Genomic DNA, 21805 nt, shown 5'->3' on the forward strand with positions numbered 1-21805 from the left:
AAGCAAGGAAGTTTGAAACCTGGAAGTGTCTCCAAGCGAGCGCTCATCCCTTGGACAATCCCGTTTTATTTACTTTATTTACACAGTGCCTCTTACTTGATTTAGGGCTGGAAGGACTTCCCGTGGCAGCGAGTTTTACAACCTAATTACGAACTGGGTGGAGAACCTCTTCCTTAACGGACATTTGCCACCTTTTGGTTACACTGGATGTCCTTTCCTTCTTCTGTCACAATGCAGGTAGGAGAGTCTATGAATCCTTTACACTATACATAATAAGTACAGCACACACAAATAGCATTTGTCAGCTCCTTGTGGGATATTGTTTCAAAGCCTCACAAGTCTCACTGTAAGGAAAGACTTTCAGTAACATGTTAAAAATGAACACAGGTAAGCAGAATTTAGACATATCCGATTTGGGCATTTAAACTTCAGCCTTGCCCACCTGCCAAGAATATAAAATAAGTTTATTTAACAGGTGATACTTTTTCCTCTACCGTGTTGCTACTGTTTCCTTAGAGTCATTCTGAATTTCCTCCCTCCTAGTTTTCTGGCATCGCTTCTTTTTTTGCTTCATGTAGTATGAAATTTCTCTCAAATTTCTCCAGAAATTTCTCACTTCAGTATGTGGACTTTTCAAATGCTGGCTGATTATTAGAGTATTACTGTTCTTTGGGCGCTAAATAATCTACCCAGACAGACCCAGTGCATGAGCACTCTTCCGCTCATGCAGTAATCACACAGGTTCCTAATCACTTTGTCCATTCTCCTGATAATAAACTGACGTTATTGAGTCCACATGGCCAGACTCCTCTGTGAAAATCAGTCCCTACCTGGCTGCCCACGTGAAGGCCTTTGAAATGGCCACCGGTGAATGCTGGGCCACATTGTCCCATCGCAGCCTTCTGAACATGGCCAAATATCTGCCTTTGGGATTAACTCCCCTGCCCCTCCCCAAATATCTCACGCTCCCACCAAGACCTCAATCTCTCTCTGCCTCCCGCTGTGTTATTCCCCTCTTTCCTTGCTAGCACCTGCAACTCCTCCAGCTTCGTATCATCAGTACATCTCACTAAGAGACTTTCCTCTTGCTTCAGATCAGTAATGAAGAACTTTAAAAAAGACATTAAAAAAAGATTTGTGGCCAAAGGTCCCATTAATTATGTTTGCTGTACCCCAATAGGCACCTTCTTCCAACGCAGCTCATTCCCATTTATCATAAGCCTTTGTTTACAGCCTCTTCGCCAGTTTTCAACCCTCAATTCAGCGCTTCCTCTCCCAGGGAATCCGATTTTTCTTTTTTTTTTAATTAATTAACGGCCGGATGTCTTTCTTCCAAAATGTTCTCTGCATATAACTACAGATTTATGTAGCAAGAAAGATACATAAAGGTTTAACCACAGAGTGGAAATTAAAACAGCATCAATTTCATACAGGTAAAGTTTTATACTGATAAAAGGAGCAGACAGGCAGTGTCACGGCTGGGACAGTCAGGGGAAATTCAACAGCCTGTGCTCTGCAAAGGCCAGGCAAGGTGATCAAAATCACCCCTGGTGCCTCCACATGGATGGAGCAGGTCTCTGGTTGGGCCAGTTCTGATGCCGCTCACACTGCTCCTCCCTGGGACAGCTCCTGCTGGCGGGGGAGTGACTCTGGCTGTTCCGGGAGATAAATAGGAATAACACAAGGCCTCGACTTTTTGTCAGCCAAGCTTTGCTCCGGACCGCTGGTGTCCAGCAATTAATATGGCAGATATCTGCAGGAGTCAATTGGATACCGTTCAAGATGGTCCCACTCACCACCAAGGTTAAGTCTACCCTGATAACAGGGATCAGCCTCAAAGTGGTCTTTGAGCACAGACTCACAGGACTCCTTATGAAGCAGGGAGGAAAGGGGGCTGCATAACATGAGGACGGTGCTGCCCTCACCCTCATGGAAGGGGTGAGCTTGACATGCACAACATCCAGGCCACTTCCTCACAGAAGAGATGCCCCCGCCGCAGTGCATGCCCACAGCCAGGACCGTGGCTGGCTCCCAGCCCTCTCCTCTCTGGAAAAGGGGCAGAGAGATGGAGCCAGGCTGGGGAAGTTGTTCTGCTGACAGTCGATAGCCAAAAGGTTGTTCTTGGCTCCCATCTTTATCACCCCATGATGGGCCTGTTATATGCCTGGGCATATGCTCAGTGCCCAAACCAGCTGCTTCTCTGCCTGGCGCCCTCCTGCCACGTTGGGCACACAGGACTGTGCCTCCATTCCTCCATCACACCTTCCAGCACCCTCTGTCCCTGGCTGTTGCCCAGAGATAAAAATACACCTGGGAAAAGGGACAAGACCCCTTTCTAGAAGGGCTCTGCATGGAGCCAGAGACCCTCAAATCCGCCTCCATAGCATGTTTGAGAAATAGATGGCATTGTGAAAGTGACTTTAGCACAAGGAAAAACATATGATGCAGACTGGGAGGTCGACTGTGCAAACTTCCTCAGATCTGGAAAAGAAAAACGAGCATCTGAGCTCGAGCGAAGGATTAAGAGAGCTCTGGCAAGGTCTTAGCCACTGCAGACAGCCTGATTAGGGAGATTATGGGGAAGAGCGACTTCCTGCCATTCTGCAAGACAGAAAAACTTGTGGAAGAAACGCTTAAAGTCTCACAGGGCTGCATGTAGCAGCTGCTGCCTTTGCACAGGGGATAGCCAGAAACATTGGAGTGACACAGTGGACCAAGTTCAGTGCTCTTGCAACCCCTCAACCCCAACAGCTTGCAACCAGCCCGCTGCTTCACTTCCATCCACCCGGATACAACCACTGCGAAGCCTGAGCCACCTCCATTGATGTTTCCTGCAGTTAAATAGCGATGGCAATGCCTGCTTACTCGCTCCAGGGTTGCAGGAAGAACAACACTGACTTGAGTAAAAAAAAAAAAAAAAAAAGAGAGGCAGAGGAAGGGAAGAAAAGGGAAGAAACAGTTCAGCACCAATAAAAGCTGCAAAGCACAGCAAAGAGGCTGGTCTTGTCCCCATCCCATGGGAAGGGAGGAGGTGAGGGCTGTGGAGGGGCCACCAGTGCAGGGCATGTGGGAGCAGCACGTGTGTGTGGCACATGCCCCAGGGCTGCGGCTCGTATCTCAGGGCTGCAGCACCTCTCTGGTTTGCATGCAGACCTGAGCTGAGGAATGTTTCTTAGACCTGAACAGCACCAGCGAGCAGCAGTTCAGCTGCTGACACATCCAGGCTCGCACGCAGCCCTGGCAGCCCTATGCCCAGCGGCGCTCAGCCCAGCTCATACACACATGCCAGCTTGCAGGGGGGATAGTCGGCACAAAAGAGGAAGTACAAAGCTCAGGGTGAGGACGAGAGACAAAATAGCTGGTGGTACACACCCCTAAGCTGTAATAGCATGAAAATTTTTCAGATGAGAGGATCTGGAAGAGCGTGTGAAAGCCTGAGCAAACCAATTCTCCCTGCTTCCACCAGCTCACCCCTCTCCAGACCTCACACACATCCCTTTTTGAGGCTGCAGATGTTATCAAACCTTCGATGTCCTTCAGTAAGAGCGAGAAAAACCCTTTCCTTTACTGCACATTGTTCAGCTTCAGCTCCTGAGCCATCAGCATGGCCCTGCATGAAGGATGACCAGGGCAGATATGCTGGGAGACTGTAGTTTTCCTGCCCATCCAATGACACCTCTTGGCCCCATGATGGGGAAAAGCCTGCACACACCATGCAGCAGCCTCCACTCAGTTTGCACCTGAACCCAGCTTGGAAAACACCACCACACACATCCTTACTGATCACGTATTCCCCACAACCCAAGCTGAGCAGGTGTGAGAGGGAAGCATGACTTACTAGGCACACGGTTGATAGCTTTCAGGGGTCTCAGGACGCGGACAGTACGGATTGCAGATAAGTTAATGTTTTGGAGATCCAGGGAGTACTCCACCATCCTGCAGAAGGGGGGGGAGAGAGAGAGAGAGAAGAAGAAAGTTTAAAAGAATCCAAAATCTTGGCTTGAGTCACAGAGTCGTCATTTCTTCATTGAAGGTTTCTGGAAGTCATGGGGACGAAGCCTCAGTCTTTGGGAGCAAAGCTGAAGCCTCCGAGAGCAGGACTGGCACTCACAGCTCCCCTGTGCAGAAAACACAGCCTGTCTGTGGGACAGCAGCAAGGCAGCAAGCAGTGAGAGCGTACCGTGAGGACGCAGGCCAGGAGCTGTGATAACACTTACCTGCTGTGACTGTCAGGAGGGAAAGGTGCTGCAAGAAGATGCCCCAATGAGGAGCGTGTGCTCCTGATGAGGGCACACATGCAGGGTGGACATTTCCCACGAGGCCAGGAGGAGAGGGGCTGCACAGGCAGTTCTGCTGAGCATTACCTGCAGCGCAGCGGGGTGCTGCCCATGTTCCTCTCATCTCATAGTGCAGGATGATGTACCTGGAGGCAGCTTCAGCTAACCTGTTTTACCTCATATAGAAGCAAACTCTCTACTTAAAGCAGTAACTGCTTTGGCTAGGTGGGAAGCCTTCTCCCATAGCTGTGAATCACTCCTTTCTGACACCAACCAAAAGGGGAAAAGCCTAATTTTAGGACATATGCTAGACCTTAGCTTTCCTAACCCAACAGCGTGCTCCCTAAATAACTTCAGAGTGTAAATAGCTATGACTAATGCATTGGCTTTGCTGCAAGAGCAGCAGGTGCAGGTGAAAAAAACTGACCTGGCCCAGCATGCCTTAGCCCAGCGCTCCCCTCCTCGCTCAGTATGGTCCATGTCCAGTAACTTGCCTGCCTCTTGGAAAGCACGGAGAGAAACTGAATTATGCTAACCATTTACCCTGGCCAGCAATTTCCGCCCGAGGATCTCAAAGCATTTTGCATGTTTTAGTCAACATAGATGCATGAGACCTCTGGGAAGACATGGGCTGTCGTCACCAGCTTCCCCGGGGTGACCCTGATGTGCAGAGGGGATCAAGACAGTGACAAAATCAGCAGGTGAAACAGCAGCGGAGTCAGGACAGGAACTGTTTCTCCTGAATCTCTTCTCAGATGTGAATAATGAAGCTACAAAAAAAGCTCCTTTTTCTTTCCAACATGCTCAAGAGACAGGGAGGGAACAGGTGACACAGACTTCTGTTACTGCACCCCTTCTTAAACCAAAAACATCACAATTTATATAGAAAGACCCACAAGTCAATAGTCCAGTAGCTTAAAGTCCACCCAAATCCCCCTGCCCAGGAACCACTGAGAAGTGAATCAGAGAAGGTAAGTGAGACGTTGAGAGGGAAATGGGGTACAGCCAGTCTGTAAGAAATATCAGAGAGAGGACTTGAGCAAAACTTGAGTGAAATGGACTGATCGACAGATTCAACATTGATCACCCTTTTCACTCAAAAGGACCTTGAAGAACAAATGTCTGGTTATCTGTCTACACCTTTCACAAAAGGGACTTGTCAGAGTGATAGATTTTCAAACACAATGGGGTAAACCTGTCGAAGTGTTGTGACTATTCTCTCTCATGCTCTCTTTCTCCCTCTCCCTCATTCCTTTCACTCTGTTCTCTCATGCACTTTTAGGGTAATTACATGAAATAATTCTTCCTCTGAAATGCAGTGGTATTCATTTACCTCCCTGGAGCTGTCAGTTCCACATACACTGAGTGCAGAAGAAGAGAGGAGGGATTTCATGCAGATAATCAAAATATTCACAACCCCAAAAAAATGCCACCCAAAAAACCCCCACCCTAAACCAAGCAGCAATACTAAGATAGCCTACAGAAAGCATTAGTGATAGAGGCTTAGGATCCAGTCAGATGAAATTGGGAATTGTGTATAAAGGAGGAAAAACACACACTGATATAAACGCACAGACATGGGGCATCACACAAAGGACATAACCGCGTGGTGTAGATGAACGCAGTGCAAAGGGTCTTGAGTAAGCACTGATCAACCTTCCTCCAAAAGCATAAAGCAAGATTGCCTCATCAGTGTGTTGTTGCTCCAGAATTAGACAAACCTACTGAAACTTTGGAACTACAGTTACAGCCAAAGCACCGTATAGACGTGGCTGTATTGCTCCCAGGACGTGGGCTAACATCTCTTCACACCACAGAGACCTGACATGTAGAGGCAGCTTCATGACTGAAGGAGTCCCTACGCTGCAGTTTGTTATAGGAGGTAGGTATACACACAGAAACAAAAAGCTTGGTGAAGTCCCACAGAACATCCTTTCCTCTCCTAAAAAACCACGTCCCCTAGAGCACTGGGTTGAGGTCAGACCTCTGAAGGCAAAAAAAATTATTTTTGAGCACTAGCAGAACAACCTGAAACACACTCTGTCAGATGCCAAATAAAAAAATAGCCCAAAAATATGTCTAATTTCAAAAAGTGGTCTTTTCTGAACTGCAGGTGACCAAATGAGAAGTCCTGAAGAACACCGTGGCCCTCACAGAAACTGAGCACAGGGGAACAGCACAGAGCTAGGGCCAAGATGAAATCAGTGGGCAGAGGTGACATCTTTTCTTAGACTTAGCCATGCAAAATTCATTTAAAAATAGAACCTCCATTTACAAATCATTCAAGTTTTGTCCTCTTGTGGCTACAGCCATGTTGCTAGCATTACAATGGGAGTCACCTTAACCAGGTGCGCATTGCTGCCCTCTCCTAGGTGGAATGAGCTTTCCACCTGCATGGCACAGTCTGCGTGTCACTAGAAAAGTAATAATCATCAAAGTAGTGAGCACAGGTCCTTCTGGAGCAAGACGAATGCTACCCTAGCTGCAACTGTGCAGTTCCTACAGCCAGTGAACCAGCCTCCTGCAGCCCTCAGTGGCTGCAGATTTGCTGCTATTACGTTCCAGTTTAGCTAGGAAAAAAAGGCCAAACAGTCAATCACTGCCAATGAAAACATCAGACTGCTCCCAAGGACGGGTCAGAGAAGGGTAACTGTTAAATTTTTCAGAGAGCAACTTCTAGCAAAAGCAAGCTCAGGCCTAGCAGGCCCCAGGCCTTCGGCTTGCTTAGCAGACCTCTTCTGCCTACGGTTCTTCCTGAGGCCTCCTGGTCTTGGCTGTAATAACAGAGACGCATCCAGGATGCTTAAATCCCTGCGGATGAGTTATGCCTATTGTAGTCACATAAATCATATCCAAAACAACTCCAACACAATTCCAGTGCAATTTTGCATTAGGGCCACTCGTTCTCACCTTTTCATTCCTAGTGATGGCTTTAGCATCAGCTTATGTTCACGCTTCTCTTTGCACAAAGGTAGCGTGCCCATACCATGATGGACTGCAGGTGACTGGGGTGAAATGAAACTCCATTGATTAACAGAAAGTCCCACATTTTCTGTGTGGGTAAAACCAATGAATCCAAATGTTGCCCCCTTTCTCTAATGAAATGGGATCTCTAAGCGACTCTGCTGGAGTCTCTGGGCATCTGCAGCATTTCAGGGATTGCCAGCCCAGCTGTTTTTCCTCTTATCTTTCTCCAGCCAGCCCTGCTCCCCACTGCCTGGAAACCCTATACACATAATCCCTCTAGGTTTGGGCTGTACTTGATCTCCTACTGCCACATGTGGAGGTGGTAACAGGTTGACAGAGTCAAAAGGGCCTGTCACAAAAAGTGGTCAGCCAGAACCTGGCAGCAGATTTATGTCAGTAGGTTCGTATTTTCCCATGTCTGTGTCTCAAGATCTTGTGATGGTGGATTATGCACATGGTGCTTATTTGGACTGTCAGGCAGGCACCCGACCTTCAGGGCTTGGATCCTTATTGCACCAGCAACCCGGGAACCGTGTGTTTGCTGGGTGTTCATAAACCAAGAGCAGGGAAACGTTAAAGCCAGTACAAAACGGTTGCCTCCTTATTAAACTCCAGGAGTTTTCCAGGCTCCTTATCCTTGCTTTGTGGCAGCTCGGTGCCACGAGCAAGGGTAGCCCCCACAACCTGACTGCCCTTCATCTATTTCTCCCCTCTTTCTTGGCTGCTTTAAGCATGTCTTGTTTGTAAAAGCCTTAGTTTCTTTAAGTTCCAGAGGCAGACAAAGTCTAGGAAGTGTGGGGGGGGGGAGCCTGTGCTGGTTGTGAGCTGTCCTTTCCCCTCATCGTGACGGGGCAGGGGGAAATGCACCTCTCCTGAGGGAAACAGCAGCTCATTTCTGGCACCACTAAAGCATTTTGCAGCCTCTGGTGTGGGTGGGCAAGTGCAGGGGCAGGTTAGGAAGTTGGAACTATGCTAAATCAGAGAGAAACTCCTGATCTGTGATGGAATTTGAGCACTGAGCTGTCAAGATAATTGAATTTATACAGTAATTCTTCTTCTCTTGCTAGAGATTTTCTTCTTCAAAACTTTCCACATGAAACTCTTCTGGAAGGAGAGGAGATTGACACGCACACTGTCCCCACACCATATGGCTCAATGTTGATGCATGGTGGGAATGTTGGGACAGTGGGAAATAGGACGGGGCACCAGCTGCATGCATGGGGTTCATCCTGCAAAAGCAGGGGGGATGCCTGGCGGGGGATGCCTGGCGGGGGATGCCTCTCCACTCGACCTCTGCCTCCCTCCCCACTCTCAAGGTGTTCCACCTCCTCCCTACCCCCTCTCTCTTGTTACATCCCTCTGACTCATGCCCGCCTGCAACATTTCCACAACTCATTTTAATCTTCCTCCTTAACTTCCAGTTTTTCCATTTGGCCCTTGCCTTTCCTTCATCTTTTTCCACTTTGCCTCATATCCTTCAATTCTCTTCCCAATCCTTTCTTTCCTCTTTCATCTTCCTCTTTATTCCTTTTGCCCCTTTCCCTACTGATCATCTTCCTGCTTCCTCCTCCGACTTAAGTCTTTGCCTTGCAGATAAACATTAGCCTATACCCAGGTAAGTCTGCTCAGCTGAACACACAAGAGACCTTGAGCTTAACAGAGATGAGAACAGCTAGTGTGGGGAACAAGTGAGCAATTTGTTAGCACATTGACCATGTCCAGAAAACACCTGGTCTAGTGTACCTCCATCCCATGCCAGGCCACTGGAGCGGACAGCGAGCACACAGGGACAAGGGGGCATGCAAACCACCATCATCGCAAACCATCACTGCTCATGAGGTCTCAACAACAGCAGAATAGCTTCATCAGCTACAGCTTGGCACTTCTTTTGCTCCTCTGCACCTGTAAGTGGGCTTGGATCTGTCTTGGCACTCTCCACTTCTCCAGCAGCAATGAAACTCGGGAGAGAAGATCGATGCTCATTGCCCAACAGCAGAAATGCATGGCCAGCGTGGCTCTGTGCCAGGCACGGGAGAGCAGACTGACCAGCAGGATGGAGCAATAAAAAATAAGACTATTTAAAATAGACATAGCAAGAATATGAAAACCGTGTAAGAAGTCCACAAAATTCAGACTTTATCTTGCTGTACGTGTAACCCAAGATAAGGTACTTATGCAGTGCCTGGCTAGCAGCTTCCTTGCAATTACATTTGATGAAATCCATGATTAAAACAGTTCAAACACTACCATTTACCTCTTCATGTTTACATCTCCTTATACATTTATTAAATACTTATTAACTTTCCTAATCTTAGCTCCTGAACTTCTATTTGCTGAAAATTAGCAGCCAAGAAATAATATTTAAAATGTATTCTGGAAGCATTCATGAAAAACACCAAGACAGTATTTTTCTTATGACACAAAGCCAAAATGTTTTTGTCGAATTCAAAAGCTGCCTAATTCCCCTTCTCTGATAGGGGTTTTCAATTGAAATCTAATTAACTGCAGTCTAATCAATTCATATTTCTTTGTCAAATAAATTTGGGTTTGGCACTAAAGCCAGAAACTTCATGGCTGTGACTTCCTAGCTGTAATTTCAGGCTTGCTATGAGTCTCTGTGCAAAGTGAAGCTTTTCCTGCCTGTGGACTTCTATTTGGTCCTTGCATCTACGAGCAGCTGGGATGACCAAAGCAGAAGATTGTTTGGTTGCTCTCTGGTCTGAATTCCTTCAGCTTCTCAGCTATGTCAGGGGTCTATGCCTGATGTTTACCTGTATCATGACTAGATATGATTTAACCAATGTCTTCTGTGTACAAGAATATGCCTTTCTGTCCTCGGCTCCTTGATTTGGCCATCAAATTCCACAGACTGGAATTTCTACCACTTCAAAGATCCAGAACACAGGAGTCACAGGGAAAATATAAGACTAAGTCTGCCAGTTTTCCCTGTCTGAATTTTTAATTCAGATATCAGCCAAAAGTTGAAGCTGACGTCTCTCCATTTACCAAGGTGTCCATCCTTCTAATATGTGAGCCATGTGTGAGCCATCCCACAGCTCAAATCTCCCACCTACAGTTTGTGAGGTGGTGGTGGGAGACTGATTTACCCCTAAATCCTCCCACGTCTGTAGTACACACTGCCTCTGCCCTGGCTTCGAAGACTGGGGCTACAATGCAAAGAAGGAGCAAAGCCGGTCCTCTCACTGGACAATGCACTCCAATGGTCCCGTATCGCCCCTCTTATATTAATGAGCCATTCTGATGAAAGGAAATTAAAAAGCATGTGCATCGCTAGATCCATTCTGTGGCCAGAGATGTAGCAGTGGGCAGGGGACATGGAGAACGGGGCTGGCCAGGCTCCCCCAGGGGCTCTATTAGCTGAATCTGTGGTGTGCAAAAAAGGGAGGGCAGGCAGCAAAATCCACTTACTGGTGCCCACGACTGCCTGGATAGTAGGGACCATCAGCGTTGGAGCAACCGCAAGGAGGCAGGAGGAAGAGCACACAGCTGAACAGCTAGAGTGTGGGGCACGTGTGGCATTCAAGACACCTCCTGTCAGCCCTTGCCAAGGCTGGACGTGCCCTAGCTTGTACGCAAGGAGAGCTATAAGCAGACAGGCACCAGTAAGGGATGAATCCAATCTCTTGCAAACCCATCTGGAGACATCAGAAGCAGAGCCAGGAGATTTTGACAAGGCCTGCCCAGATGCTGGGCAAGAGAGGAGGGCTACTGTTTCCACCCTGAGTCTGCAGCTACAGGATGCACATGTACCAGCAGAGAGAAAAAACACACAGCGCATGCAAACAGGCTACTTGCCAGCCCCAGGACTGCAGGGCTCCCGGGCAGGACCTACTTTTTAAGATTTCTGCACCATGCCAGCCCTTTTGCTCTACAACTGGAGCCACATCCTTACTTGTCCCCAAAGGTCCCAGGGGCTATGACAGAAATTAAAGGCGTCCCCTTTTCCCTGCTCAGAGAGTTGTGTTGTGGCCCATGCCCCCATTTCCTTCGCTTGCTCACAGCTGCAAGAAGGCGCAACCTTTACCGGTGCATTGGGAATGGGCAAGGGCACAGGGCACCAGCCCGCATGGGGTGTGCTAAACACATGCAGGCCCCCAGCCACATCAGGGCTGCAGTCACCTATGGACTCGTCCTTAAAAATGTTATTTTCGCGGATGCTCTGGCTCCCACCTGACGGGTTATTTGGACCTGATCTTTTGCTATATGGACATAGGTTGCTCTGTGGTGCAGGAGGCACAGGGCTGCCAGGCCCCAGCGCTGAACCTGCTATCAGCTCGCTTGATATATACTTGAAGAGCAAGCCGTGCAGGCATTTGCACACATTTTGCACAGTTTGGTGCCTCCGGGGCCAGGCTTCAAAACGCACCCTAAATAAATGAGCCAAACTCCTTTCAACACCTACCGTAGAAAGGATGGAATAACATCATATGGGATGTGGCCAGACATTACACAGTAGGCCTCTAAATTGCTCTGCAAGCCACAGTGTACCCAGCTAAGCAGTCCTGCTTCTCTCTTTTAAAGTTAGAGCTAATCATGCTACAAAAGGACAATTCTGCTGACACAAAAACTGGAAGATAGAAGAAAAAAAAATCCCTTGCTAGTAAAACAAGGACTGCAAACATTACATCCTTTTTTCCCCCTTTATAAAAAAAATAATAAAGAGACTATAATTCTGTTAGTAAAAAGTAAGACATTTCTTCAGGGAATGATAGATCAATTACTAATTACACAGTCAGCTCCAGAACTATGATGCTTAGTATTCTTAAAAAAATAACCAGCAACTGTCCCTCCCCTCCAGTACAAAACATTTTTTAACCTTTTTTTTTTTTTTATTTGCTCTGCAAGCAAAAGTTGCTGAAAGCTTCCAGAGCCTGTGAGACTGGGCCCTTGCTGCCTGGAATGTGATTTATTTCACACCCTTGAACACTCAGATTTCTCTCCAAACTGTCTACTAAGAAAAAACATCAGAGTTTCTTAATAGTTTCGGAGACATGATATGAAAAGACATAAGCAGGTTTTCACACTGTGATAAGAAAGCCAGAGGGACTCGCCAAGCTCAGATGACTGAAAACGGGTGGACGGGGCCTCACTTTTGAAAACCAGGAGTCTGAACATGGGCTTTGAGCTCTGTATTTCATTGCCGGGGGGGGGGGGGGGGGGGGGGGGGGGAAGAAAAAGGGTGTCTGTATTTTGGTCCTGCGAGCCTGCTGGTGTTAGTTTTTTTTGTTTTGGTTTGTTTGTTTGTTTTAAACAAAGCTAAAGATTCACGTGGTAGGGAATTAGCTTTTAGGGAGGCAAAAAATCAGAGGCAATAATTGAGAACTACACATAACACATGCAGAGTACCACTGCCTCCTTGTTTTGATTCTTCTCTGGTGTGATTCATTTCGTTTTGATGACTGCTTTCATTTCAATATGTTGCACATCTATGGATAGTTTTACTAGGAGAAAGCAAATGAAATAATTAGTATCATTAAGGAGGAAAAAGGGAGTGCATGTTGGGGGGGGAGGGCTGTGCTTCGGATATTTCTGCCTTTGGTTAAGATGCTATTTAGCCTGCTGCTTGCTGGTTTCCATCTTTATCTGATCACTGGTTGAAACACCTAATTGCTGTATTTATTACAGTTTTCTTTAACTTGCCACAATTTTATAGAAACTTTCATTTAGCATCGAAGATTAGCTAACTAGGATTTTCTGAGCATTCTGCTGTTTACACTGCTGCTAATAAGTATTTAATGGTCTGAGATTTTAAAGTCATAACTATGCAAATTCTGGCAAGGTCCCTGAAGGACCATACTTAATTAAAAGCAAAGAGAAAGCAGAAGATCGGCAACACACTTCCCCGTCTTGCAAGATTAAGGCCGAACAGTGTGTTTCAGGCTAAGTGGCATCCTCCTGGCGTGGAAGGGCACTGCACGGTGCCAATTTTGTTTCCTGGGAATGGGTGGGCATTAGAGGCTAGGGGGCTGGTACCTCTCATCCTTCAGAGAGCTGCCCCCCCCTTTCCTGGGCTGAAAGGCAGAGGGATGAACTTGGGTCCGTAAGTGTAAACCGGTGGCTTCCTGGTAAGGAGAGAGTCAGTGTTCAGAGGTACACTCACTGATGCCGCACAGGTTTGAAAAGAGCTTGGATGGATGGATTCAGGAAGCAGCACCACTGCAGGTTTATGGAAGAAAGGATGCAATATCTAAGGAATTAGGGGAAGCAGAAATCAAGGACAGTAGATAACTATCAGAGAGAGAAAGTACAAATAATAATAACAACAATCTCAGTTAACAGCGAGCAATACTTCCCAGGCTCCCAGTGTGGAAGCTGCATAAAGCACTCATGAAGAAGCAGCTAGCCAAAAGGCACAGGGAGCAAGAAGAAATGTTCTGCTCAATCTAAGGGGCTATCAGGTATGCCTGAGAAAGGACCTCCAGCTGTACAAAGATGCCAGAAAACCCTCTCCAAAGGCTGCATAACTACTCAGAAAGGAAAGGATGCTTTGGAAAAGAAATGAGATAGTATGGCAGCACAGCTACCCTGATAAGTGAAACAAGATTAAAAAAGCAAACTTAGGAAGGTTTTCAAACTTCCAGGACAATATTTACCCATGATAGAATCATAGAATCATTAAGGTTGGAAAAGACCTCTAAGATCATCAAGTCCAACCGTCAACCCAACACCACCATGCCCACTAAACCATGTCCCTAAGCGCCGCATCTACACGTCTTTTAAATACCCCCAGGGATGGGGACTCCACCACTTCCCTGGGCAGCCTGTTCCAATGTTTAACCACTCTTGCAGTAAAGAAATTTTTCCTCATGTCCAATCTAAACCTCCCCTGGCGCAACTTGAGGCCATTTCCTCTCGTCCTATCGCTTGTTACTTGGGAGAAGAGACCAACACCCGCCTCGCTACAACCTCCTTTCAGGTTGTGGTAGAGACCGACAAGGTCTCCCCTCGTTTCTCCAGGCTAAACAACCCCAGTTCCCTCAGCCGCTCCTCATAAAACTTGTGCTCTAGACCCTTCACCAGCTTCGTTGCCCTTCTCTGGACACGCTCCAGCACCTCGACATCCTTCTTGTAGTGAGGGGCCCAAAACTGAACACAGTTGTTGAGGTGCGGCCTCACCAGTGCCAAGTACAGGGGCACGATCACATCCCTACTCCTGCTGGCCACACTATTTCTGATACAGGCCAGGATGCCATTGGCCTTCTTGGCCGCCTGGGCACACTGCCGGCTCATGTTCAGCCGGCTGTCAACCAGCACCCCCCAGGTCCTTTTCCGACAGGCAGCTTTCCAGCCACTCTTCCCCAAGCCTGTAGCGCTGCATGGGGTTGTTGTGGCCAGAGTGCAGGACCCGGCACTTGGCCTTGTTGAACCTCATACAGTTGGCCTCAGCCCATCGATCCAGCCTGTCCAGGTCCCTCTGCAGAGCCTTCCTACCCTCGAGAAGATCAACACTCCCGCCCAACTTGGTGTCATCTGCAAACTTACTGAGGGTGCACTCAGTCCCCTCATCCAGATCATTGATAAAGATATTGAACAAGACCGGCCCCAAAACTGAGCCCTGGGGAACACCGCTCGTGACCGGCTGCCAACTGGATTTAACTCCATTCACCACAACTCTCTGGGCCCAGCCATCCAGCCAGTTTTTGACCCAGCGCAGAGTACACCTGTCTAAGCCGTGAGCCGCCAGCTTCTCGAGGAGAATGCTGTGGGAGACAGTGTCAAAGGCCTTACTGAAGTCCAGGTAGACCACATCCACAGCCTTTCCCTCATCCACTAGGCGGGTCACCTGGTCATAGAAGGAGATCAGGTTGGTCAAGCAGGACCTGCCCTTCATGAACTCGTGCTGGCTGGGCCTGATTCCCTGGTTGTCCCGCACATGTCTTGTGAGCTCCCTCAAGATGAACCACTCCATAATCTTCCCCGGCACCGACCGAGGTCAGGCTGACAGGCCTGTAGTTCCCCAGATCCTCCTTCCGGCCCTTCTTGTAGATGGGCATCACATTGGCAAGCCTCCAGTCATCCAGGACCTCCCCCGTTAACCAGGACTGCTGATAAATGATGGAGAGTGGCTTGGCAAGCTCCTCCACCAGCTCCCTCAGTGCTCTCTGGTGGATCCCACCCGGCCCCATAGACTTGTGAGCGTCCAGGTGGCGTAGCAGGTCGTTGACTGCTTCCTCTTGGATTACGGGGGGTTTATCCTGCTCGCCGTCCCTGTCTTCCAGCTCAGGGGGCTGAATACCCTGAGGAAAACTGGTCTGACTATTAAAGACTGAGGCAAAGAAAGCATTAAGTACCTCAGCCTTTTCCTCATCCTCGGTGACAATGTTCCCCCCCCCCCCCCCATCCAATAAAGGATGGAGATTCTCCTTGGCTCTCTTTTTGTCATTAATATATTTGTAAAAACAACTTTTTGTTGTCTCTAACGACAGCGGCCAGATTGCGTTCTAGCTGGGCTTTTGCCTTTCTCATTTCCTCTCTGCATGACCTAACGAGATCCCTGTACTCTTTTTGAGTCACCTGCCCCTTCTCCCACAAGTGGTAAACTCTCCTTTTTTTCCTGAGTCCCAGCAAGAGCTCCCCGTTAAGCCAGGCCGGTCATCTTCCCCGCCCATTCTTCTTAAGGTGTATGGGGACAGCCTGCTCCTGCGCCTTTAAGGTTTCCTTCTTGAAGAACGTCCAGCCTTCCTGGACCCCTTTGCCCTTCAGGACTGTCTCCCTGATGAGATGCATTTTGAAATTAATTATTTTTCTTATCATGATATGCCACAGGTTATAGACAGTTTCTGAAGAAGATGGACAAGAAATATTCAGCTGAGCTGCTTGTTGGCCCATCCTGGCCAACAGGCAAAGGAGATGATAGCGATAGGACTTAGCAATATGACGAGAGGAAATGGCCTCAAGTTGCGCCAGGGGAGGTTTAGATTGGACATGAGGAAAAATTTCTTTACTGAAAGAGTGGTTAAACATTGGAACAGGCTGCCCAGGGAAGTGGTTGAGTCCCCATCCCTAGAGGTATTTAAAAGACATGTAGATGAGGCACTTAGGAACATGGTTTAGTGGGCATGGTGGTGTTGGGTCGATGGTTGGACTCGATCTTAGAGGTCTTTTCCAACCTTAATGATTCTATGACTATGATGGAGGAATCTGGTAATGAACTGCTGGCTTGGCCAGCCACATAGGGCAGGAGACTTGCAGAGCACTGGGCTACGCCTGGAGAAGCAGAAATATTAACTAGTATTTCATTAGAAAAAGAATTAGTTTTTAGGGAACTGAGAGATAGAAGTCAGGAGATTGTTAAATGAAAGACCAAAGGGAAAAGTGATGAAATTAGGAAAAAGGTTAGTTCTTACAGAGGTTCCATGTCAAGAACAAAACTAATCAAGGCACTAAAAGATGTAAAGAGGAGAAAAACATATCGTCTATACACCAGTGCCAGGGGCCTGAGTAATAAAGAGAATAGGAATTGTTCATTTTATGAGCATAAACAGCCTAAATGGCATTAAGAAAGCCTGGTGGGAAGATCCGTATGAAAGGAATATTAAAATCGATGATTTTAACCTAGCTAGGGAGGCTCAAGTGGACAGAAAGGGAGGGGGAGTAGCACACTCTGTCAAAACCAGTATTTTCTAGTACGGAATCAGTGACAATTTGGAAATAAATACTTATGGATTAATTTTCTGCCATATAAAGTAGAGAATTCCTCCTGGCTAGAGAAATGTGCTGACAGGAGCCTCATAAAATTCAACAGACAAATGCAAGGTCCTGCACCTGTGCTGGACTAACCCGCTGCCTAAGGGCTGATGGGTAGTGGCTCTGCTGAAAAGGATCTGTGGGTCCTGGGGGACAGCAGGCAACACATGGTCCATGCGACGAAGGCTGATGGCATACCAAGGTGCACCAACAGGAGTGCAGCCAGTAGATGAGGGAAGGGATTATCCCCTTTACTTTGCATTTGGTAGACCACATCGAGAATAGCACATTCAGTTTTGGGCCCCCCAATACAAGAAAGATGTTGATAAACTGGAGCAAGTTCAGTGGAGAGTCACCAAGATGCTCAGGGGCTGGAGCACTTTCCCTTTGAGGAGAGGCTGAGAGATGGGGACTTGTTCAGCCTGGATGATGATGATTTTGGAGGGACCTAACAGCAGCTCCTTGGTACCTACGAGGAAGTCAGTGAGGAGATGAAGCCAGATTCTTCACAGCGGTGCACGGCAGAAGACCAAGACACAATGGACATAAATCCAAGCAGGGAAGGGAGGTTCAGACTTGTTACAGAGATAGATCAGCAGTGGGGCTGGGGCCCAGAGAGGTGGTGCAGTCTCCATCTGTGGTGGTTTTCAAGACTTGACTAGACAACTCTGAGCAACCTAACTTGAGCTTGTTGTTGACCCTCCTTTGAACAAGAAGATTGGACTGGAGACCTCACAAGGTCTTTCCAACATGAGTTATCCTATCAATGTGATTACGTATGTCCAGATCACACTAGAAAACAGGCTGACTAGCGCTCTTGGTATTGATCTGTAATTCATAGGAGAAAAACCCTCCCCCTATCCATCTGCAAGGGTTGAATTTGTGCAACATGTTGGGGACACCTAAATCTCCTTGCAATTTCCCAGTATTTACAGTGATGTGCCTTACAACTCAAAGAATTGCATTTAAGGATGGAAGATACAGAGACTGTCTATTAAGTGCTTTTTCTTTTTTTTTTTTTTTTAATCATAGAACTTAAAGCTAGGACTACTTGATTACATGCGTTATGTACAAATCAAGTGAGGTCATCAACAGTACTATATATACTTGGTGGATTAGAGAGGCCATATTCATGAAGTTGAAAACACACAAACATCCATGCAAACAGGTCAGGATAAAGACTTTAATTCATGAACTGTGGATGACAGTCAAGTGGTGTTTAGGAATATTTATCAGGTATCCAAGAAGCTTCAACAGAGACAAGAAAGCTGAACAGGCTAAAAAGATAGTACAATATAAGTGAAAGCAAAAGCAGCAATGTAATAGCAAGAGAGGGGAAGTTGATACCAATGAATACAAATTAGGAGATGGAAATTGTAGAAAATTTGTAAGGGAATTGAACGAGCACATAAAATGGTACAAGTTAATCAGTGGAACAAGAAAACAGAGTTGTCATGAACAGTGTAAAAAGGCAGCAAACTTCAATTAAAAAAAGTTCTATGGGGAAGGTCAGATGACGTATGTCATATGATAATAAGCTAGTTTCAGCTCCAGCTGTGATCAAGTATTTTAGGCTGTGCCTATCAAAATAGGGATACTCTAACATAAGCAGGCCTGGACAATTTATATCCAAGAGTTTTAAAAGAGATGGCCAGAAAAGATCTGGACCAGTACTGATGATTTTTTATTAGTCTCAGAAAACTGGGAAAGCATCCAATGGTCAGAGAAATTCTGATATTGTGCCAGTACCTTAGAAACACAGTGATCTCAGTAGGCTAACTGGACTGATGCTGATCACAGTACAGTAATGAAATCTCCAATATGCGGCTTTGATAGATTACGGATTAAAGGTGGATAATAAAATTAACCATTATCAACACAGGTTTAAGGAAAAATAGATACCATCAAACTAATGTGCTATAATTTCTTATGAGATTACAAGTCTGGTTCACACAAGTAATTATGTTGATATGGCTGGAATGATATGAAATCATCATGACATACATTAGCTAGAGAAAAACTGGCTAAGTAATAAACCTCACATGCAACAGTAAATGGGGACTCATTCATGAGCAGATGTACTTCTGTAATGCACAATTCTTGCTGCTCTGTTCTTTATTTATCTATCGCAACCTGGCAGAAAATAAAATTTAAAAAAAAAAATCACTGATGTATTTTGCAGTTGAAGCATATTTTTGGGAGAACAGAAAAAGAAATGAAGAGGACAAGTCAGTGATATAGAACAGTATGAACTGCTTTGGAAATGCAAATAATATGTATTCCAGTGTGAACAAATGTAACAGCATACATCTGGGAACAAAGTTTGCTGTTCCTACTAATAGGAAGGGATTTTCTCTTTTCAGAAGAGGAGACAGAGAGGAAAAAAACCCAACCAACCAAGCTTGGAGCCAATTGGTGAAAGCAGCTGAATGAATTGATAGGGAGATGCAGTGGTTGATGAGATGGGCTACAGCAATCCTTGGCTGTAGGAACAGGGAAATTTCAGGCTGGAATAGAGAGACTGTATTACCACTGAAGTGGCTATGCAGAGTACTATGTCTTGTTCTGATATCCACCACTTTTAAAAGCTGTTAAAAAACACTGCAAGTGCATCCTAAAATGCCAAAATATACAAAGTCATGCCATTCCTCCCATCAAAGGCAAGGTTAGGATGGGATTTGACCACAGCTTAATGGAAAGAGGCAAAGACGGGGCATTCTCTGAAAGATACACCAGCCTCTCCTCAGCCATTGGACTCCAAGCAGCAAGTAATTAAGGAAAGGTTTTGGACATATTCTAGGCACATACTTGTCATCACAATCATCCCCCTGGCCACATAGTGAAGGCTTAAACTACCTACATATTTACACAAGTAAATGTGTAAATTTACTCCCCCTCAACCTACCTACCTATTTACACAAGTAAATTGCATACCAGAACATGTCGTGGGGATGCCGCAGAAGAGGGCAGAGATGGACCACAGGTCACTAATTACAGCACTTGGCTCAAGAGAGGCAGAACAAACACACCCTCAGTGCAATTAATGCCCCCAAGGCCAGGCAGGTTGCATGAATTCACTCCTCGCACAGGGACCCTCAGGACAGTCATGCAAAGGAACATCTCCCTTCCCAGAGGGACAGTGGCGCCATCTCCAACCACACGTGAACACAACTGCTTCACAGAGTAGAGCAAGCAGGAGAAATTGCTCGCTCACTCTTTTTTTGCTAGAGAACTGCCAGAAGCAAGTGACGTTTATCCTAAATTCATGCACGTAGAGACACTGGCCTGCGCTTCCAACATGATTAGCGTTCACATTAGCTCAACTTTCAAAACTTAGTAGGCTCTCAACTTTAGGAAGCTGCCCTTTGAAGTCGCCTCAGATCGAGTTCTCCAAATGCACCCAATCGCTGTGGGAAACAAATTATGCCAGACAAGACCTAATCACAAACGCAGGGGAAGAGGGACTCCCACCAGGACAGCTGGTGACAAGCACAGTCTGCTTGAAACGTCTGGGAACCTGCAACCTCCTGTCACCAGTGAGCAGTTGGGAACTGGAGCATCGGCAAGCTGAATTTGCAGCCCTGGCTGCTTGTGCGCACAAGGGCATTGGCATTCTTCAACCCAAATTACCTCGCTCGGTTTTAGGAGCTCCAAGGGGAACAATGAAGGAGAGCGTTGACTTAGGACTGTTGTTTTGGGTTTTTTCCTAATCCTTTCTGAAAAAAACGTGTTGAAGGTGGTTGGGGAAGGGAGTGTGCGAGAGGGGAGAAAGTTCTGGTGATGTCAGCTCCTATCGCCATGGAAACTGAACATTTTTAGTGACAATGGAGTCTTCCTCCTTGAGCTGCTGGGTTGCGTGGGGAGTAGGAGCAAGCAGGGCAGGGGCACATGAGGGAATTCAGCTGACTAAAACTATAGCTTCTGGCTTTCCAAGGAAGTGAGGAGAAAACTACAAATGAATGCCTGAATACATGGTTTATGTAACCAAAACACCGTCTGGGGCAATAGCAGCAAATAATCATTATGCTCTTTGATAAAACATGCTGTCATGCAGCTAGCCAGATGGAGGTATCTCAGCTGCCCAGGAACGCCCAACAGAATGGTCCCTTGCCTGCACTCTGCTTTTCCATGCTACAGTTTATTCTTCCATCCTTTGCTGCCTTGTTGGTGTTTATTTGGAAAGGGAGAAGGGAAGAGAAGGGGCTGGGAAGTACAGTCCTTATTCTTGAAATTGAGAGAAGCTGCACGTCTTTTAGGCAGTGCATTGCTTCCCAACATCATGGACGTTTTCTTCAGAGCCAAATTTATGACCTCCCTTGCAGGCAATGAGAGTCCAGGACCATGAAAAGGAAAGGCCCTTAGAGAAAACTGATTAGCCCCTGATCAGGATCTAACTCACTGGCATGGAGAAAACATGCAAGAATGTAATGCAGGATGTCTTCTCTTAGTCACAAGGCTAAGGCAGCACCTGGACCCAGAGTAAGCTGAAGCCATGATCCAGGTGTGGGACCAACCAGGATAATGCTTGGGGCTTAAATTTGAGGTTAAATAAAAGCCTACAGTCTGTATGTAAGGGCAAGTTTGAGCCTTGGATTTGATTTAAACAGTGCAGACAATTTTAATGAATTTCAAAGAATAATGAATTAATAACCACAAGCTTTTATAACTCAAAATACATTATATAGTCATTAGTTCTCTATAACTAAATGGAAAAATCTTTCTTTAGCAGAAGTCTCTTGAGATCAGATATTCTAATGAGATTACTATCATTTCAGCCTGACACCTCATGAGGACAATTGTATAGAAATCAGGAAACAAATTTCTTTCAGTTTTGGACCTGAAATGAAAAATCC

General features: G+C 46.5%; 1 protein-coding gene across 4 annotated transcripts in view; it reads right to left on the bottom strand.

Moving 5' to 3' along the window:
• Positions 1 to 21805, bottom strand: part of CACNA1I (calcium voltage-gated channel subunit alpha1 I) — a 92836-nt gene that overhangs the window by 68010 nt on the left and 3021 nt on the right. For all 4 annotated transcript variants that reach the window (XM_076337442.1, XM_076337434.1, XM_076337426.1 and 1 more), the window contains exon 3: positions 3839 to 3936. In XM_076337442.1, the coding sequence (XP_076193557.1) occupies positions 3839 to 3936 (98 nt within the window). The remainder of the gene's footprint in view (positions 1 to 3838; positions 3937 to 21805) is intronic.

This window comes from Aptenodytes patagonicus, chromosome 1 (genome assembly GCF_965638725.1).
Source record: "Aptenodytes patagonicus chromosome 1, bAptPat1.pri.cur, whole genome shotgun sequence".
NCBI classification, from domain to species: Eukaryota; Metazoa; Chordata; class Aves; order Sphenisciformes; family Spheniscidae; genus Aptenodytes; species Aptenodytes patagonicus.